The sequence below is a fragment of the Atractosteus spatula genome, chromosome 13 (genome assembly GCF_055471065.1).
Source record: "Atractosteus spatula isolate fAtrSpa1 chromosome 13, fAtrSpa1.hap1, whole genome shotgun sequence".
Classification (NCBI taxonomy): Eukaryota; Metazoa; Chordata; class Actinopteri; order Semionotiformes; family Lepisosteidae; genus Atractosteus; species Atractosteus spatula.
This window is the reverse complement of record NC_142718.1, coordinates 34,018,105-34,039,345: the sequence shown is the minus strand read 5'-3', so window position 1 is coordinate 34,039,345 and position 21,241 is coordinate 34,018,105. Positions and strand designations below refer to the sequence as shown.

The 21,241-nt window shown below is 38.8% G+C and overlaps 1 protein-coding gene across 1 annotated transcript in view; it reads right to left on the bottom strand.

The window, feature by feature from the left end:
- Positions 1-21,241, bottom strand: part of LOC148822253 (uncharacterized) — a 123,451-nt gene that overhangs the window by 15,087 nt on the left and 87,123 nt on the right. The window contains 26 exon segments of the mRNA XM_088930344.1: positions 69-131; positions 384-446; positions 815-877; positions 1,309-1,344; positions 2,137-2,190; positions 2,547-2,612; positions 3,210-3,272; positions 4,481-4,534; positions 4,702-4,746; positions 4,858-4,884; positions 5,011-5,082; positions 5,721-5,774; positions 6,024-6,116; positions 6,217-6,365; positions 6,582-6,660; positions 6,944-7,293; positions 7,772-8,377; positions 8,891-9,487; positions 9,782-10,378; positions 10,702-10,719; positions 11,693-12,301; positions 13,757-14,344; positions 15,262-15,852; positions 16,770-17,349; positions 18,240-18,857; positions 19,766-20,376. Coding sequence (XP_088786470.1) covers positions 69-131; positions 384-446; positions 815-877; positions 1,309-1,344; positions 2,137-2,190; positions 2,547-2,612; positions 3,210-3,272; positions 4,481-4,534; positions 4,702-4,746; positions 4,858-4,884; positions 5,011-5,082; positions 5,721-5,774; positions 6,024-6,116; positions 6,217-6,365; positions 6,582-6,660; positions 6,944-7,293; positions 7,772-8,377; positions 8,891-9,487; positions 9,782-10,378; positions 10,702-10,719; positions 11,693-12,301; positions 13,757-14,344; positions 15,262-15,852; positions 16,770-17,349; positions 18,240-18,857; positions 19,766-20,376 — 6,746 coding nt within the window.

Sequence of the window (21,241 nt, the reverse complement as noted above, 5' to 3'; positions counted from 1 at the left end):
AGCCGAATGCCAGCGTGTTGGAGCAGCAGGTCTGGTGCCTGCATGCACAGTATAAACTGAGCTTCTACCTTTCGACCGTTGGGTCCTCTTCTACCAGTATCACCAGAGGGTCCAGGAGATCCCGCAGGCCCCTGCCATCAGACGTACAATACAGATTAGCTCATTGTGCCTTTCTCTGTTATTACACCGAAACCACCACTACCATTATTACTATCAGGTCAAATCGAAAAGCAGCAAGACATCTTTCAGAAAAGTTTTTACTACTGCTCTTTAAATCAGTGGGTGGTATTATATACTGTACAACAGTAACCCAACAAACAATAATTTTCAAGAGGAGTAAGACCATCTGCTCGGTTGAGTCTGTCGAGTCTGTTGAGTCTTACTCTTGCTCCAGGACTTCCATCCTCTCCTCTGATTCCTGGGGCTCCTACTGGTCCGGGTATACCCTAAACCAGACACACAAATGGTCCTTTTTAACGCTCAAAGAGTCATGTGGATTAGCAGATAACAAGCTGTTATTAAAATGTCATACTACCTTGTGAAATGTGAGAATCCTAGACTGTTTTTTTAAAAGTAATGAAAAGAATATATATTATGATGACATCATTTTGTAAACAGTGTGATAGACAACAAATATAATGGGCCTACTTCTGGTACAAAAAATACCATTATTTTAAGTGATAAGTCCTTACAAATATACAAACAGTATATGTGATAAGTGCATAAATACATATACAAATGTTGCTGTTTTTTTCCCAATTAAATTAGATAATAGCAAATGGACCTGATGTAGTTGTAGTTTATAAAAACTTACTTGAGTGCCTCTTATTCCTGGCTCTCCTGCTGGCCCTGGAGGTCCAGGCTCCCCTAGCAAGCCCTGAAACATGAGACAGACAAAGGAAGACGCTTAAGAAGATGAACTCTCATGGTATACCGATCATGCAAAGCCTATGCTATATTCACATGAGAGTTCCCTGTATGATAATGATGTCAAGGTTATGTAATGCAATTACATATACAGTATATAAACTGTGAGCACCTGAAGAAGGCTCCACGGCCGAAACGTTGTGTTCTCTTTCTTCTTTTTTTCAGCATGGAATAAACCTATTACTTGTTCCTTTGCAGCCTACGCATGCTGTCGCAGCTACCCACCTGAACTACTACAGTATATAAACTTGGCTTGAATGTTTTATGGCTATTTCCAAAAATAATAGGAACATACTATCATATTCTACAAGCTTGAGGATAAAGCAGAGAACAGAAGCACGCTCCTCTCAGAACAGGAAGAACATTAATGGGGACACTTACCTGTGGCCCAGGGGATCCTCTTCTACCCTCAGCCCCCTAAATTAAAAACAAATGAATAAAATTTAATCACACAAATGCACAAGTCTCTGGTTTATGCTATCGAGAGATTTAAGACAGGTTAAAGTCACTAGTCTGCTGATTTTCATCTCAGCCTTCTAGATGATGGTGTTGTAGAAATCTGGCTCTGTCCTGGGGTCATTACCCCTGACGTGGCTTGAGGGAGTTTTAAACAGACACCTGGCGCTGTATGTGACATCTCGGAAATAGCTGAAAGGCGGGATAACATCACCAGGAATACGGCCACTAGGCCATAAAGGAAATGAGCACTCATAAAGCCCCATTCATGGTATTAACATACAGGAAACGTGGCTGGTCTCTGACTATAAAACATTCTGTAACATTCTTGCAATTCAGGGCACTGTGGAAGTTACACCTTGTGTGTGTCTCCTTCAGTGTTTTCCATTTGTGGAAATTTTCGTTACAATTAAACTCCTCGCAAACCTTCACTGGACTGCGCTGTGACTCCTTGAACAGGGACTGGATGACGTCAGTAGGAAACAAGCACACATATAAAAAAAGTCGGATCTCCGTTTATCTCATTTTATGAAGTCTTTTACGAATTCTTTGCAGAAGCGAATGAATGACCGATGATTTGGTGTTTGTGCTCGTACGAACACACACCTTGAGAAAGGATGTTAAAAGAATTAGATGAACATTCAAACATGTACTGTGACCTCCACTTTAATAAATTAATTTTTGCTTGTGAAAGACTAATGCTTTTATACACTCATTAGTTGTGTCAAATAGAATAGAGGATGCATATCATACCTTCGGTCCTATTGTACCTGGGACACCCTGACCTCCATCCTCTCCAGGATCTCCCTGAAAAAGAGCAGAGCCAGAGCATTACCTCTGATACAACAAATGTTTGTTTGTTTCAATTATCAACACACTATCAGCATAATGAGGACACCTGTCTTCCTACCCTTTACTATATTATTTAGAATTTCAGCCTTGCAAAAAAGCTCAATGAATGTAAACTTGCTAGTCAGTAAAACGCTGGTAGAAAGAATACATAATCTTCTCTTCCATTAACTTGTAAATGATTTGAAAATAAGGTTTAATTTTTCAGTGTCAAGAAAATGTGTTTTTCTTATACTACCTCCATATGAATGTTCTCAAATACCAGTACCAGACGTGAACACATCATGGAAATGCAAACAGCAGCTGTATATTACCATTGGTCCTACATCTCCTTTCTGTCCTTTTGGTCCTCTCTGAGGGTTATCTGCTCCAGGGGTACCCTATAAAAATAGTTTATAGTATATTTTAAACTGTATAAAAACAGATACATAATTGCAATCATGTATTGTATTTTATTTAGTTTTCAGTATCTTAAAAAATGAGAGAAATCAAAACATGAATACCTGTGAAGGAATCACTAGTATTTGAATTTGTTTGTCTGAATTTTCTACTAAAGAAAGTGATAATACAGGGCCTCTGGATTGGCTTAGCTGATGAAAGGAGCTCTCCCAAGTGCAGGTTGGGCAATACTATATGATTGCAGGCTCCAGCCTGGGTCATGTGACTAGCCAACAGTTTGAGAGAGGGCGGGATGTGTCAAGCAAGCCCTTCTCATCTCTCAGTGACACAGGCCCCTGTGATTCTGACAGCTAGTAATGCTCCACTACTTTTGCTGGTGCAACATCTGGCACAGGGCTGTGTTTTATATACTGAGAGCCATTACAAATGCATCATTTGAGTATTGGAACCAATTACATTTGTTTCAGTACGTATAGACACATATAATGATGTTGGCAGTAATGGCATTGTAGTGTACATATTCTAGAAAAGAGTCCAGCAGGGCTACACTGATTCAAGATTTGTAATAACACACTCACAGGATCTCCTCTAATTCCTGTTTCTCCTCTTTCTCCTCCTGTTCCTTTAACCCCCTTTGGACCCTGCAAGAACAGATATTACAATAAATAAAATTATACTATATTAAAGTATCACTCACTCTAAGAAAACTATAGGACATGGCATATTATAACACATTCTGCTTCACTACTTCATACCCAGAGACAGATTGAGAATGTAATGGGAGGATGTGACAGAAAGCTCTCAAAAGCTGTAGGTTTTGGGCGTCTAATTGGAAAGGGTAACTTCAAATAGCACTATTAATTCAAAACATTTTGTTGAAGTACATTTGTTAAAGTTTTTATTTTCCTACATAACAGAGCTAATAATAATTGTGGAGTTTTCATATAGTTTCATATAGCTAGACTTAGGTTACGAAAATATGGGAAGATTGTTTTCTTGCACAGAGAACGTCTGCACAAGAGAACCTTTCTCGGAATGAATGTTTGTCTGGTGGGGCGTATACTGTGTCTACTGTAAAATACAAATTGTTTTAGAATACTGTTTTAAGCCTATGCAATAAACCTGTGATTTGTATATGCTTAATGCCTGAATGTTTCATCACTTATATTACTGTTTTTGGTACATTTGCCTTCCAAATGAAATTAGTTGGATAGCATGTCAAAGCACCAAATAGAATTTTGTGATTCAGAATCAAATCAATTCATCAGACATTCAATCAATCAACTGAAGTTTTGAAATGTAATAAAAATGTCCCGCCAAGTCGTGGCAATCACTGTAGTGTAGATATCTGTGACAGATATCAATTACACTTCATCAAATTAAGGCTGCTACAGAATTAGCATAGTCATTTCACTTTGGAACCCACTCACTCAAACAACTTCTATTGAGGTTTAGTTTAAGAGCATGATTCAGTGCTAATCTTCCACTGTGTACGAGTGGCTATTCTGACCTTTGCTTGACTCGCCTTCTTCTGCCCAAGCCTTATGAAATCGAAATATCGATATCAGTGGTCAAGTTACATTACAAAAACACAGACACCTTTCAAAGCAAATTCAACTAAACTGAAATAATATTAACTAAGGTGTACATTGCATCAGGCAGTCTTAAACAGTAGAGATTTATAATTTGATCTTACTACTTTAAATAAAAAAGAAAACATAAGAAAAAAAACTTTTATTATGATTAATGATAACATTGCACATGAATTAACTCACTGTGTTTCTAGAACTGGTTTTAATTAACACAGACTGAGCACCAGTTTCTAACCCTGGTGATAAGACACACTTACCCTCCTACCAGGGCTCCCTCTTTCTCCTGGAGGTCCTGTCACCCCACTGACACCCTGGAAATAGAAGCAGAATGGAACAAACAGCCTAGAATTGCCCCTATTGCCACACTATCCTCAGTTTGGATAATACACTTATTTCAACTTCAAGCTATACTGTAAAAAAAACATTCTTGCACTATGGATTGGGTCTTCTGGGTTTGTTGGTTTTATTCTTCTTTTACCTCTTCCCCGTCGATTCCATCTAGACCGATGTCTCCAAAATCACCCTGTAAAAATAAGGTAAACAACACATTGATAACATGTCAGCGAACAGAGAAAAAAAATGAGCAGGCATTAAATCTTGTTGCATGAAGGCTTTGGTTGATAGCAGCCGTTACCTTCTCTCCAGAGTATCCGCGGGAACCCTAGAAGAGACAGAGACACAGCTGCTGTTAACACATGGACTTCCTCAAATTGCGCCATTTATTTAGAAAATTAAATGTTAAAACGAGGGTGTCAGGAGTGGAGTTTCATTCTTTAGAGTTTCCCACCTTTATGCCTCTCTGTCCTGGGCAGCCCTGGAATCCTTGTGTCCCATTCACACCTGGGGGTCCCCTCTCACCCTGTAAGAGGGAAAGAGAGTATAACAGTGCACAGCATAGTATTACAGTAGCGGAAGACTTACAAACGCATGTGCATTCACAATAACAGTGTGTGCACATGCATTTATGTATATATACTATGTATATACTGTATACAGAATTTTGTACATTAATGTTGTAGATCTAGAATACGGCATTGTACCTGCATTCTTATTATCCCCGGCTAATAGTCAACAATTAATTCCTTACTTTCCAAGGGAATGGGCTGAGTTTAAAATTCATCTCTATGTACTTATTGTGTGCTGTGTGCAAACTGTGTTGTATTGCAGTTGATTCCTGATTATTCTGATAATCAGGAATTGATACGTGTATGTATACTCTGTATACTCTAATAGTCAGGTTGATAGCAGTGAAAACTTCATTATGTGTAGCCCACAGTTTCTGACAGCCACAGTTTAGGATTCTGCCAAAGCAGGCTCTTTAAAGAGCCTAGTACCACTTTTTTAGACAATGGTCTTTATGTGTAAAAAAGGCTAAAACACCTTACAAACTACTACAACATAAGAATAACAGTTATGGTGCTAAAACTGAACTTTGACAGCATGCATCCTACAAGAAAGTGTCCTATATTAAAAACTGTGATTCTCAAGCCTACTTACAGGTCCACCTTCATCACCAGGATGTCCTCTGTAACCTGGTCCTCCTGGTCCTCCCTGTAGTCACAGCAGAAGGACAACCTTAGATTACACTCATATAGGAGGTTCAAGAGTAGAACACTTTAATTTAAAGTTTAAATACATGATGCTTTATTACACTGTTCAGGTAACGTTATAGCCAAACATGCAAGTAAATATTACATTACAGAGACATAGTGTGTTAAGATTAAATATAAAACATAGCTCAGTTCAGAATACGTTTTGAAATAAATACATTAATTGATTAATTCATGTAAATAAAATGACCTTAGGTCCCACGATTCCTACAGGTCCTCTATCCCCTCTTTGTCCAGTGCACTTGCAGGGGACTAAGCAGCATTCTCGTTCTGCTATGTTGTCCTTTGTTATTGAGAGAAGTAGAAGAGAAACAAAATTATCATACAAATGTTTAAATAGCAGCAAACACAGATTATTCTATGAACAGACTGCAGTTTCCCACCAGCTCTTCAGACAGCTCATAGTCCACGTCCAGCAGGTTAATGCGTAGCGGCCTCGTGTATCGGAAGCCACGTCCATACTCCAGCAGCACTGCATCCTCAAATCCAGACACTCTCTCCAGGCCAACCAGGATGAAGGCACTCACATCAGCTACAACAAATTATTGTGGTTTAGAACTATACACTTTTTTGCATTATTCATTCTTAGTTTCCCCATACAGCTAGATTACTGGACTGGATTCTGTTCTATTTCTTAAATGATTGTATTTATAAATGGCAGAGCTGTTGACATCTGACAGGCCCAATTTAGAATATTCCTTTCTAATTTCAAAGAAATTGTAAAAACAAAATAATTTTGAAGAAGCACCTGAAGATCGGAGCGTGTCTATGCGTTCTTTCATTTGAGCATATGCTTCATCGAGACCATCTGTTAGGTGAATCACAACCTAAAACATGAATGGATCAAAATGGATTTTTTAGATGACATGGGTTAATTTAAACTTGTAATTAATGGTGAAACATTACACAGTTTCATTTTTCATCAGGCTTTTGTTTTTGCACGGAGCCGTGGTAGCTCAGATGGCAAGGGCGTCTAGCTCCTGACCGCAGGTCCTGGGTTCAATCCCAGGTAGGACCAAGCGATGCAGCTCTAATTCCTTCCTGACGGCTCCCAGGTCTACTCAGCCTGCTTTCCAAATGAGTGGTGGAGGTTCACAATGTCAAACATACCTTGACAGATCCTTGGGTCCCACTGCTTTGGAACACGCTACGATAAGCATCAATGGTCTTTGTGTTCAGGATGTAAGGCCCTCTGGAACGGAGGTTTTTGAATGACTCGATGAGCTGGGGCTTGTACTCGCTTAAATCAAATCCAACCTGCTGCCCTGCCGAGTTGAGAGCCACCAAGCCAACTCGCACAGAGGGAGCCTGAGAAGCTGAGCAGCTTATTGGATGCATCTGGGAGACTCGTTGAAGAATTGATTCCATCTTGGACTCCAACCCTCTCTGAGCTACAAAAATGTTTTGTCCCGCTCCAACATTGGAGACGTCAAAGCCTACCAAGACCTCCATCTTGCACTCTGTTAACAAAACGAAAGGAAAATTTTGATTTGATGTTGTGATTTACATCACAAAAAGCGATTTAATGGTTGATTTTACTGGCTGCTTAAAAAATGCAGTAATGGTTTGGTCTCATGCTTGCTTCTTATGAATGGCATTAAATGAAAGCCTTGTATCTAAAAGATAAATGTATGTCAATGACAAAGAGCAACTTTACACATGGGTGAAAAGAAGCTACTGTCCATCTGCTGGTGGTGTCAAGTTAACCCACCGATTGTTTAACATGTATCTGAAGGCTAAGAGTGGATGTTCATACTGTACATTAAAAGCTCACTCCAAAAAATACCACTGTAAATGGGTTAACATGGACTGCGGGATTCACAAGAATGTGTACTATATGTCTTCATAACATGTTCAAAATATGTATAGATAATTTAAACTTTTGGTGTACAATATCTGTAAATTTTCAAAAAGTCACAAGCAAACTCTTCCTGTTACCTGTGGAAATTTCTGGTCCTCCGGTGCAGTGATTTTTGCCTTTCACTTCATCGACCAGCGCTTCCAATATCTGTTCGTTCAGCTCCGAGAGCTCTTGGAAGGTGCTAGCCCTTGCGACTGTGGTGGACTCACTGCCAAGATTGCTGAGTTCATCCTCAATATTACCTACTCCCACTGCATAGATCCGTACGCCAGTAGATTTGAGCGCCAAAGCTGCTGCTTTCCCATCATCCTGAGACCTCCCACCAGTCACAATCATTAGGATTTGTGGGACGCCCTCATCCTTTCGGCTTCCTCTTGCTTTAATAAAGTGCTGGTCTTGAACATGCTTAATGGCGGCGCCTGTGTTGATTCGCGTTCCTCCTTTATATTCTGCCTGGCTAATAGCATTTAAGATGTCATCTTTGTTACTGTAAGTATTAAGGTAAAACACATCTGTCACATCTGTGGAGTAGTGGGCCAGACCAATCCGCAGCTTATCGTTATCTGTGTAAAATAGGTCAATCAAGTTGAGGATGAACTCCATGACCGATTTGAAGTTGCCACGCCCCAGATTAATTGAACCATCAACTAAAAACACAATGTCAGCAACTTTGATGTCCATACCTGCAAAGGTCAAAAGAACAGATTTAAAAAAGAGTAATACATCGTGTACTGTAACTACACTCTTGTTGTATAAGTACATTGGTTATGTAATGACATTTTTACTGTCCTCCCCTTTCACTATTTTCTTTGGTAAATGTAGCAACACTGTGCAAAAATAATTTAATCAAAATCTCTTTTTAAATTAACTTGGAAATGTTAGCTTTATCATAATGTCTGTAGATTTCAGTATTTGGAAACTTTCCTGAATCAGGTAAAGTGCAGACAAAAACCTATGAAATTGAATTAAACTGGATGTTACAAAATGTTTTTTTTTGCATTTCCCCTTCTGGGGTTCAGCAGCCGTAATGAAGTTTGATCAAAATTAAGGTAAGAAAATACAGTACCTGCTGCAAGAAAAGCACTTCCAGCAAAAAAACCCCAACATATCTTAAATTTTATTTTAGAGTGACTGAGAATTTGTGTGCCAGCTCAGGTAATTCTGGAGTGGAGTTATTCTCTAAACGTGTGACTTACCAGGAAGTTCCGTAGGGGGTTTAGTTGTACTGGGAGTATCGCTGAGTCTTGCGAGGAACTTGTCCTGAATATTGGACAACCCTGGAAAGTTCTGCACTTTAAGGACATCTTCAGGAGTGGTAGCAATCTGACTCAACTGTCTTGTATCTGCAGTACTGGTACCAATCCCTATGCAGCCGATATTGATGTTCCTCAGCATTGGGCCATAAATGCTGACATCACTTGGTGACCTGCCTCCAGTAAGCACCACTAAGTGCTGTGAAGCATCAGCTGTCCTGACCCCTGCTGCAGCTTTTAATTCAGTTCTGATAACATAGTCAAGAGCTTTGGCTAGATTGGCAGTAGGTCCTCCAATGGGACGAAGCTTTCTCACTGCAGAGATCACATCATTCTTCCTGGAAAACGTGTTCAGAGAGAATTCTGTATTTTGCCTGCTGCTGTACTGCACCACAGCAATGCGGATCTTGTCAGAAGCAATGTCAAGCTGCCGAAGTACTTTGAGTATGAAGTCACGGATGTGGGCAATGCCATCAGCTCCAACACTGTCAGACCCATCAATAAGGAAGACAATATCCTTCTTACCCAATCCAGGAAGAACTAAAAAAGAGAAATGGTGCTTGTTTTAAAAAGCAGATAAGTTACTTGACAACATTACTTGATAATCTCTCAAAGACTACATTATTATGTTTATGGCCTTTCCTTAAAAGTAGGCATAAGGAACAATTAGAGGCAAAGTCTAAACCTAAAACTTTCAAAGACCAGGAGATCATAAAATAAAAAAATTTAAACTCTCTCATGAATTAGCATTTACTTAATACTATATTTTTTCTTATTATAAATCTTATCCATGATACAGCATATGTTTATCATCAGGTAAATATATTTTCTTACCTATATCTGGAGTTTCAGAAGTTTCCTTTACAATATCTGATGTTGTCATAGTAGTTACTGGAGCTAACAACTGTTGTTCAATGGTAGAAAGGTCTTGGAAATTTCTCAGGATATATGAGTATTTTGGACTGAGGGATATATACTTCAGCTCCTCTGGATTGGCATTCTTTGCTCCAACAGAAATAACAGCCACAGTGTTTAACTTCAGTTGCTGAGCAGGGGCCTCAACATCATCTGCTGAGCTGCCCCCAGTGACAACTATCAGAAATTGGGGAACCCCTTCTTCAATCCTGCTGCCTGCCGACCTCTGAAAGATCTCCTTGGTGACGTATTCCAAAGCACGGCCAGTGTTCAGTCGACTCCCTCCCATGTTCCTCATTCTCCTGACTGCATCACGCACTTCGTCCTTAGAGGAGTGTTCGTTCAGCAGGAATTCCACCTTGGGGTCATCACTGTACTGAACAACAGAGACCCTCACCTTGTTCAGGGAGACATCCAGCTTCTCCACAACTCTCTGAATCATGTCTCTGAGGTTTGGGAACTCACTGCGAACAGCAGTGGTTCCATCAATCAAAAACACTATATCCCTTTTATCTCCTGTTCGGACCACTGTAGTGCAAAAGAATGCAGGCATCAGAAATAATATCTAACATTTTAAACACAGTGCAATTATAGAGAAAATAAAAGTATTTATGTACACTTTTCATAGAGATAACAAAATCAGGCAGGTAATCAGGGATCATAAAGCTAAATGCTAATTAAATATCAGAGGGAAGCACATTAATTAACATGCTAAAACTAAACAGAAGGAAAATGCTATAATTTGTATTTGTTCTCCTTTACTGGAAATGGCTGAAAGTATTAACAACTGTAATATGCAAACTATAACACATTTAAATATATTTAATGATTCTATGCACAACATGGTGTGGGAACTACTGGTAGTTGTGCGTTTACAAGGATTTTATAAAATTGTAAGAGTGCTCTAGATTCAGACGAGATGGAGATTCTTGTCTGAGCCACATTTCCCAGAATGCGGAGGGGAATGAGCTGCCACCATTAATCACCTGACCAGGTGGGAGAAGACAATTGGTTAGGTGACATTTTAAAAACCAGGAAGCAGAGGCTTCAAACTGTCTATCTGATCTGTTGTCAGGAGATGGTAAGCAAATGACTGACCATGAAACACATGCATGAGAGAAGAATTTGGTGTGAATTTCAGAGAGAGAATTGTTTTTCTGAGGTACAAAATCAGTTTTCATTGTTTACTGTAGGGGTAAGTAATCAAAACCACCAAAACACAAACAAAAAACTTAAGCTCCTCTTTGAGCTCTGTTAGCTTCTGCAATCAGTTATCTCTGCTGAGACTCTTCTCAAAACTAAGTGTCTCTATGAGACATTCAGAAAACTCTTCCAGAACTCTTGTGTAGGTTCCAAAGAGCCATGACTGACTGTTTAAGTAGCTAGGTCATAAGTTGGTAAGTGAACTGCTACTATGTTATTTATTCTTAAAAGAAAAAGCATGTTACAGCATCAGGATTTTATGGAGTATGTTGTTGTTCCCTTAGAGCTGTTTCTCTTGGAGTGTTGCATTACTAATATCTGTATTCATAATACTTAATTATTAATATTATGTATTACTGTAATAAGAAAAGAAGAATAATGATTTAAGATAAACACAACAGAACAAATGCATATAGAGATAACACCTCACAATATATGAATGTGCTGTACCTTACTGCATGTAACATGATAGTTTCACTCCCAAAAGTATTTATATTGAACATAGCTTTCTTCAAAAAGCATTGTATTTTAGTTTCTTTCATTGCTACATTTCTGCTAAGAATTTCTAGAACAAGAATATTTTGTAGAAATGTAGAAAAAATCTATTTAAATGGCATATTTTCTTACCTGTAACTGTGGGAAAGACTGGGAGAACTTTAGAAATTTCCTCTTGGGACAACTCTGTCAAGCGTGAGATGAGTCTTTGTTGGACATTGTAGATGCCAGAGAAGTCATCAACAGGGTAATAGAAGTCAGGAGTAAAGGAAATTATTTGAAGTTCACTGGGGTCAGCATCTCTAGTCCCTATACTGAAAGGCACAACCCTTGATTGCTTGAGAACTGTTGCTGGGTCTCTCACATTATCATTGGATCTGCCTCCTGTGACAACAATCAAAAACTGTGGAACACCCTCCTCCTTCCTGCTACCACGTGCAGGGGAAATTACATCCGAGCCAACAAATTGAAGAGCTGCCCCCATGTTGCGCTGTCTTCCACGCTTATGTCTCAGTCCCTTTATGGCATTCAGAACACCTTGCTTGGTTGTGTGGGAATTCAAGTAGATATCTGCCCTGGGAGTATCGCTGTACTGAACGACAGCAACCCGAATCTTGTTTTCTGAAACACTAAGGTTTTCAACAACTCGTCTAAGAAATTCCTGAATAGTTGTGAAATCCTCTTGAACTCCATCAGAGCCATCAATCAGGAAGATAACATCCTTCTTATTACCTTGGGGTTCTGAAAAAAAAGATAAATATTTTAGCCCACTTCTGCAACACAACATGCAAAATGTCTTAACATACTGTAGTTTGCACCTCTATTACAAAAACTGCTCTTTAACAAACTTATAATATTGGTTATTCATTTTTTAAAGTCAATTGAATTTTCCCAAGGACAAATCTACCCGTAGTGTTTTTCCTACTACTACAGCCAATAATTATAATCTTTTAAAAAAGAAAGTTGCATATAGTGGGAGTTGCAATGGTAAAATAAAAGGGATATACAGTATATTAGATATTACAATTCAAAAGTGCTTTATGAAAAAGCCATTGAAAAGTGCAACTGATAGGGGAAATAATTTCATTTTGAAAAGTAGTTACATGACATATTGTACTGTATCACCTCTACATAAATTAAAGTAAGCTGTACAGAACTTACAAAACATGAACACAAATTGAATCACTCTCTTTTTTCCAATATTCACAACAGACTAAAAACGTAAAAGTGATTCTCACACAAATATATAAAAGACTGTACATATTAATTTACCTAAATCGCCTTTTGTAATGTGTTTAACGACTACTGTTTTTAAATCTTACAATTACAGTTACTCATTGCAATTAGTCATGTAAGAGACAAAAGAAACTGCATATTTGAAAAATCTTGGAATTCATGAACAGAAAATGTTTGCTAGGAAAATAAGATATTGTTTGCAGATTGCTTATAATACTATATGACCCGTTGTTCTCTCTTGACAGAACAGTGCCAGGTACACAATAGTGTACATGTGAGAGAAATCAACATGATTCCATAAGTAGATCTTGAACGTCATTACATTATAAAGAATTACAGTACAATTGATTTCATTAACATTTTTTACATAACATAACTGGTCTTCTCTTTTTTGAAACTTTTGTCAGATTAAAAATTATACAAAGAGAGCAAGAGCATGATCAAATAAAATGCTCTTCAGTATCCACTTTCCTTGTTCATAAAATAAAAACATATATATATCACCTGGTATTATAGTTGCTGGAACCCTAACATCTTTTCTAGAATGTCTACCAGTCAACAGTATTACAATCTAAGGAACACCTTCAAAACTTCTGCTATCAGATTATAAAAGGTAAAGTCCATATACAGTAACAGCTGCAAAAGCTCATCAGGCCAGATCATAGAGTCTAAGGGTGCTATAATGTTAAATAGACTGGAGATTCATTGGAGTAAGTTTAAAAAAACAGAGAACGGTATCAGATCCAAGAATATCACTTGAAATATATTTATATCAAAAGAGGTGAAATTAAGAGAATATACTCATTATTGCACCTTCTCCAATACAAAGAAAACATTTCATAGAAAATCTGGAGCATTATCTGCCATCAATATACATCAGATTCTAAAATAATTAACTTAAAAAGGAATAAATTTAATAATCAGCGCAAACACAGCTAAATGAACAAAGTGTTAGTTTACCTATGACAGGGGGTTTGAACTCAGAAATTTGTGTCAGTGTTGATAGAAGTTGCTGTTGGATGTCTGGAAGGTCAGAAAACTCTCTGACAGTTAGAGCATAGTTGGGATCGTAGGAAATTGTTTGCAGTTCCCGGGTGTCAGCATTCCTGGTTCCAATTCCCAGAGGAACAACCCCAAGGCCCTTCAGAGCCGAGGCAGATCCACCCACATCATCTCTGGACCTTCCCCCCGTCAACAGGATTAACATCTGAGGAACACCTTCAAGACGTCTGCTACCGGCGGATGGTGTAAAGACACTATCCCTCACAAACCGCAGAGCTGCCCCAGTGTTGAGGGGTCTTCCTCCTTTCTGTCTCAGGCCTCTTATAGTATTCATGACATCGTCTTTTGTAGAATATGTATTCAGATAGAAGTTAGCTGCTGCGTCATTACTGTACTGGATCACAGCCACGCGATCTCTGCTTTCCTCCACATCAAGGTTTTCCACTACTCTACGGATAAAGTCGCGCATTGCTGGGAATCCACTCCTGGAGTCATCAGAACCATCCAAGAGGAACACAATGTCCCTTTGTTTCCCCTCGGTTTCAACTACAAGATAATAAGGAACATCTTTCAAAAAGAAATCTTAAAAAAGGACCATTTTTCAAGTTTGCTCAATTCAGAAGAAAACTGACTCTCCTGTAGTTGAATTGTAAATGGTTTTCATACAAGAGTCTCTATGTTAGTGGAACAGAATAAGCACAATACTGACCGTCATAGCAAAGACCATCACAAGAATCCAAACTCAATGTCTCGGTAAAATACTTCACAAGAAAAGAAACTAAACTAAAAACCGTCTCATGAATCATTACTGAATGTTTGAATATAAAAACTTTTTCATACTAGAATCATACAACATTTGAAAAAAGGCACAACTGAAAAGTGAAAGAAATCATTTATGTAAGTGTGTTTTGGGAAATATGCTTAAAATACCTATTTTCAATGTTGCTTAAACGATTGAAAAAAATACTCTTGAAAATCAAGAAAAACAAAAAATGACATATTTTCACAATTTGTAATATAACTGAAAACTCAGGCGCTGTTAAACCAGCATAGAGAAAGAATCACAAAGCATGAAGTCGTATTCCGCGTCTAGTGCCTGCGACATTGCTCAGAGGCAAAGCGTGTAAAACTGTCAAAGTATCAACAGTGGCAGATAACCATAAACCATGCAATCAGAGCCAGGAAACAGATGGAAAAAAAAACTAAGGAATAAATAAGAAAGAAATGGGAGAAAAATCATCCGATGCAGAAATTCCACATAAGCCGTGTTCACATGAACAGAGCAGAAATCTGGAGCAAGGTATATTCATGGTTCCACTTTCTCCAATGAACGGAAAAAGGTTCTAGGAATCAACACGAATAGAAAGAACGAAAGCCACCCAGATTCTACTTCAAATCTGGACCATTATCTGCCATGCCAAAAGCAGCACATACAGAAATAACTGAAGAAGGTATTCGTTTACCTATGACAGTGGGTCTGATCGCTACAGAAATTTGTGTCAGTGTTGATAGAAGTTGCTGTTGGATGTCTGGAAGGTCAGAAAACTCTCTGACAGTTAGAGCATAGTTGGGATCGTAGGAGATTGTTTGCAGTTCCCGGGTGTCAGCATTCCTGGTTCCAATTCCCAGAGGAACAACCCCAAGGCCCTTCAGAGCCGAGGCAGATCCACCCACATCATCTCTGGACCTTCCCCCCGTCAACAGGATTAACATCTGAGGAACACCTTCAAGACGTCTGCTACCGGCGGATGGTGTAAAGACACTATCCCTCACAAACTGCAGAGCGGCCCCAGTGTTGAGCGGTCTTCCTCCTTTCTGTCTCAGGCCTCTTATAGTATTCATGACATCGTCTTTTGTAGAATATGTATTCAGATAGAAGTTAGCTGCTGCGTCATTACTGTACTGGATCACAGCCACGCGATCTCTGCTTTCCTCCACATCAAGGTTTTCCACTACTCTACGGACAAAGTCGCGCATTGCTGGGAATCCACTCCTGGAGTCATCAGAACCATCCAAGAGGAACACAATGTCCCTTTGTTTCCCCTCGGTTTCAACTACAAGATAATAAGGAACATCTTTCAAAAAGAAATCTTAAAAAAGGACCATTTTTCAAGTTTGCTCAATTCAGAAGAAAACTGACTCTCCTGTAGTTGAATTGTACAGTAAATGGTTTTCATACAAGAGTCTCTATGTTAGTGGAACAGAATAAGCACAATACTGACCGTCATAGCAAAGACCATCACAGGAATCCAAATTCAATGTTTCAATGAAATACTTCACAAGAAACTAAACTAAAAACCGTCTCATGAATCATTACTGAATGTTTGAATATAAAAACTTTTTCATACTAGAATCATACAACATTTGAAAAAAGGCACAACTGAAAAGTGAAAGAAATCATTTATGTAAGTGTGTTTTGGGAAATATGCTTAAAATACCTATTTTCAATGTCGCTTAAACGATTGAAAGAAATACTCTTGAAAATCAAGAAAAACAAAAAATGACATATTTTCACAATTTGTAATATAACTGAAAACTCAGGCGCTGTTAAACCAGCATAGAGAAAGAATCACAAAGCATGAAGTCGTATTCCGCATCTAGTGCCTGCGACATTGCTCAGAGGCAAAGCGTGTAAAACTGTCAAAGTATCAACAGTGGCAGATAACCATAAACCATGCAATCAGAGCCAGGAAACAGATGGAAAAAAAAACTAAGGAATAAATAAGAAAGAAATGGGAGAAAAATCATCCGATGCAGAAATTCCACATAAGCCGTGTTCACATGAACAGAACAGAAATCTGGAGCAAGGTATATTCATGGTTCCACTTTCTCCAATGAACGGAAAAAGGTTCTAGGAATCAACACGAATAGAAAGAACGAAAGCCACCCAGATTCTACTTCAAATCTGGACCATTATCTGCCATGCCAAAAGCAGCACATACAGAAATAACTGAAGAAGGTATTCGTTTACCTATGACAGTGGGTCTGATCGCTACAGAAATTTGTGTCAGTGTTGATAGAAGTTGCTGTTGGATGTCTGGAAGGTCAGAAAACTCTCTGACAGTTAGAGCATAGTTGGGATCGTAGGAGATTGTTTGCAGTTCCCGGGTGTCAGCTTTCCTGGTTCCAATTCCCAGAGGAACAACCCCAAGGCCCTTCAGAGCCGAGGCAGATCCACCCACATCATCTCTGGACCTTCCCCCCGTCAACAGGATTAACATCTGAGGAACACCTTCAAGACGTCTGCTACCGGCGGATGGTGTAAAGACACTATCCCTCACAAACTGCAGAGCTGCCCCAGTGTTGAGGGGTCTTCCTCCTTTCTGTCTCAGGCCTCTTATAGTATTCATGACATCGTCTTTTGTAGAATATGTATTCAGATAGAAGTTAGCTGCTGCGTCATTACTGTACTGGATCACAGCCACGCGATCTCTGCTTTCCTCCACATCAAGGTTTTCCACTACTCTACGGACAAAGTCGCGCATTGCTGGGAATCCACTCCTGGAGTCATCAGAACCATCCAAGAGGAACACAATGTCCCTTTGTTTCCCCTCGGTTTCAACTACAAGATAATAAGAAACATCTTTCAAAAAGAAATCTTAAAAAAGGACCATTTTTCAAGTTTGCTCAATTCAGAAGAAAACTGACTCTCCTGTAGTTGAATTGTACAGTAAATGGTTTTCATACAAGAGTCTCCATGTTAGTGGAACAGAATAAGCACAATACTGACCGTCATAGCAAAGACCATCACAGGAATCCAAACTCAATGTCTCAGTAAAATACTTCACAAGAAACTAAACTAAAAACCGTCTCATGAATCATTACTGAATGTTTGAATATAAAAACTTTTTCATACTAGAATCATACAACATTTGAAAAAAGGCACAACTGAAAAGTGAAAGAAATCATTTATGTAAGTGTGTTTTGGGAAATATGCTTAAAATACCTATTTTCAATGTCGCTTAAACGATTGAAAGAAATAATCTTGAAAATCAAGAAAAACAAAAAATGACATATTTTCACAATTTGTAATATAACTGAAAACTCAGGCGCTGTTAAACCAGCATAGAGAAAGAATCACAAAGCATGAAGTCGTATTCCGCGTCTAGTGCCTGCGACATTGCTCAGAGGCAAAGCGTGTAAAACTGTCAAAGTATCAACAGTGGCAGATAACCATAAACCATGCAATCAGAGCCAGGAAGCAGATGGAAAAAAAAACTAAGGAATAAATAAGAAAGAAATGGGAGAAAAATCATCCGATGCAGAAATTCCACATAAGACGTGTTCACATGAACAAAGCAGAAATCTGGAGCAGGGTATATTCATGGTTCCACTTTCTCCAATGAACGGAAAAAGGTTCTAGGAATCAACATGAATAGAAAGAACGAAAGCCACCCAGATTCTATTTCAAATCTGGACCATTATCTGCCATGACAAAAGCAGCATATACAGAAATAACTGAAGAAGGTATTCGTTTACCTATGACAGTGGGTCTGATCGCTACAGAAATTTGTGTCAGTGTTGATAGAAGTTGCTGTTGGATGTCTGGAAGATCAGAAAACTCTTTGACAGTTAGAGCATAGTTGGGATCGTAGGAGATTGTTTGCAGTTCCCGGGTGTCAGCATTCCTGGTTCCAATTCCCAGAGGAACAACCCCAAGGCCCTTCAGAGCCGAGGCAGATCCACCCACATCATCTCTGGACCTTCCCCCCGTCAACAGGATTAACATCTGAGGAACACCTTCAAGACGTCTGCTACCAGCGGATGGTGTAAAGACACTATCCCTCACAAACTGCAGAGCGGCCCCAGTGTTGAGCGGTCTTCCTCCTTTCTGTCTCAGGCCTCTTATAGTATTCATGACATCGTCTTTTGTAGAATATGTATTCAGATAGAAGTTAGCTGCTGCGTCATTACTGTACTGGATCACAGCCACGCGATCTCTGCTTTCCTCCACATCAAGGTTTTCCACTACTCTACGGACAAAGTCGCGCATTGCTGGGAATCCACTCCTGGAGTCATCAGAACCATCCAAGAGGAACACAATGTCCCTTTGTTTCCCCTCGGTTCCAACTACAAGATAATAAGGAACATCTTTCAAAAAGAAATCTTAAAAAAGGACCATTTTTCAAGTTTGCTCAATTCAGAAGAAAACTGACTCTCCTGTAGTTGAATTGTATAGTAAATGGTTTTCATACAAGAGTCTCTATGTTAGTGGAACAGAATAAGCACAATACTGACCGTCATAGCAAAGACCATCACAGGAATCCAAATTCAATGTCTCAGTAAAATACTTCACAAGAAAGTAAACTAAAAACCGTCTCATGAATCATTACTGAATGTTTGAATATAAAAACTTTTTCATACTAGAATCATACAACATTTGAAAAAAGGCACAACTGAAAAGTGAAAGAAATCATTTATGTAAGTGTGTTTTGGGAAATATGCTTAAAATACCTATTTTCAATGTCGCTTAAACGATTGAAAGAAATAATCTTGAAAATCAAGAAAAACAAAAAATGACATATTTTCACAATTTGTAATATAACTGAAAACTCAGGCGCTGTTAAACCAGCATAGAGAAAGAATCACAAAGCATGAAGTCGTATTCCGCGTCTAGTGCCTGCGACATTGCTCAGAGGCAAAGCGTGTAAAACTGTCAAAGTATCAACAGTGGCAGATAACCATAAACCATGCAATCAGAGCCAGGAAGCAGATGGAAAAAAAAACTAAGGAATAAATAAGAAAGAAATGGGAGAAAAATCATCCGATGCAGAAATTCCACATAAGACGTGTTCACATGAACAGAGCAGAAATCTGGAGCAAGGTATATTCATGGTTCCACTTTCTCCAATGAACGGAAAAAGGTTCTAGGAATCAACATGAATAGAAAGAACGAAAGCCACCCAGATTCTATTTCAAATCTGGACCATTATCTGCCATGACAAAAGCAGCATATACAGAAATAACTGAAGAAGGTATTCGTTTACCTATGACAGTGGGTCTGATCGCTACAGAAATTTGTGTCAGTGTTGATAGAAGTTGCTGTTGGATGTCTGGAAGATCAGAAAACTCTTTGACAGTTAGAGCATAGTTGGGATCGTAGGAGATTGTTTGCAGTTCCCGGGTGTCAGCATTCCTGGTTCCAATTCCCAGAGGAACAACCCCAAGGCCCTTCAGAGCCGAGGCAGATCCACCCACATCATCTCTGGACCTTCCCCCCGTCAACAGGATTAACATCTGAGGAACACCTTCAAGACGTCTGCTACCAGCGGATGGTGTAAAGACACTATCCCTCACAAACTGCAGAGCGGCCCCAGTGTTGAGCGGTCTTCCTCCTTTCTGTCTCAGGCCTCTTATAGTATTCATGACATCGTCTTTTGTAGAATATGTATTCAGATAGAAGTTAGCTGCTGCGTCATTACTGTACTGGATCACAGCCACGCGATCTCTGCTTTCCTCCACATCAAGGTTTTCCACTACTCTACGGACAAAGTCGCGCATTGCTGGGAATCCACTCCTGGAGTCATCAGAACCATCCAAGAGGAACACAATGTCCCTTTGTTTCCCCTCGGTTTCAACTACAAGATAATAAGGAACATCTTTCAAAAAGAAATCTTAAAAAAGGACCATTTTTCAAGTTTGCTCAATTCAGAAGAAAACTGACTCTCCTGTAGTTGAATTGTACAGTAAATGGTTTTCATACAAGAGTCTCTATGTTAGTGGAACAGAATAAGCACAATACTGACCGTCATAGCAAAGACCATCACAGGAATCCAAATTCAATGTTTCAGTAAAATACTTCACAAGAAACTAAACTAAAAACCGTCTCATGAATCATTACTGAATGTTTGAATATAAAAACTTTTTCATACTAGAATCATACAACATTTGAAAAAAGGCACAACTGAAAAGTGAAAGAAATCATTTATGTAAGTGTGTTTTGGGAAATATGCTTAAAATACCTATTTTCAATGTCGCTTAAACGATTGAAAGAAATAATCTTGAAAATCAAGAAAAACAAAAAATGACATATTTTCACAATTTGTAATATAACTGAAAACTCAGGCGCTGTTAAACCAGCATAGAGAAAGAATCACAAAGCATGAAGTCGTATTCCGCGTCTAGTGCCTACGACATTGCTCAGAGGCAAAGCGTGTAAAACTGTCAAAGTATCAACAGTGGCAGATAACCATAAACCATGCAATCAGAGCTAGGAAACAGATGGAAAAAAAAACTAAGGAATAAATAAGAAAGAAATGGGAGAAAAATCATCCGATGCAGAAATTCCACATAAGATGTGTTCACATGAACAGAGCAGAAATCTGGAGCAAGGTATATTCATGGTTCCACTTTCTCCAATGAACGGAAAAAGGTTCTAGGAATCAACATGAATAGAAAGAACAAAAGCCACCCAGATTCTACTTCAAATCTGGACCATTATCT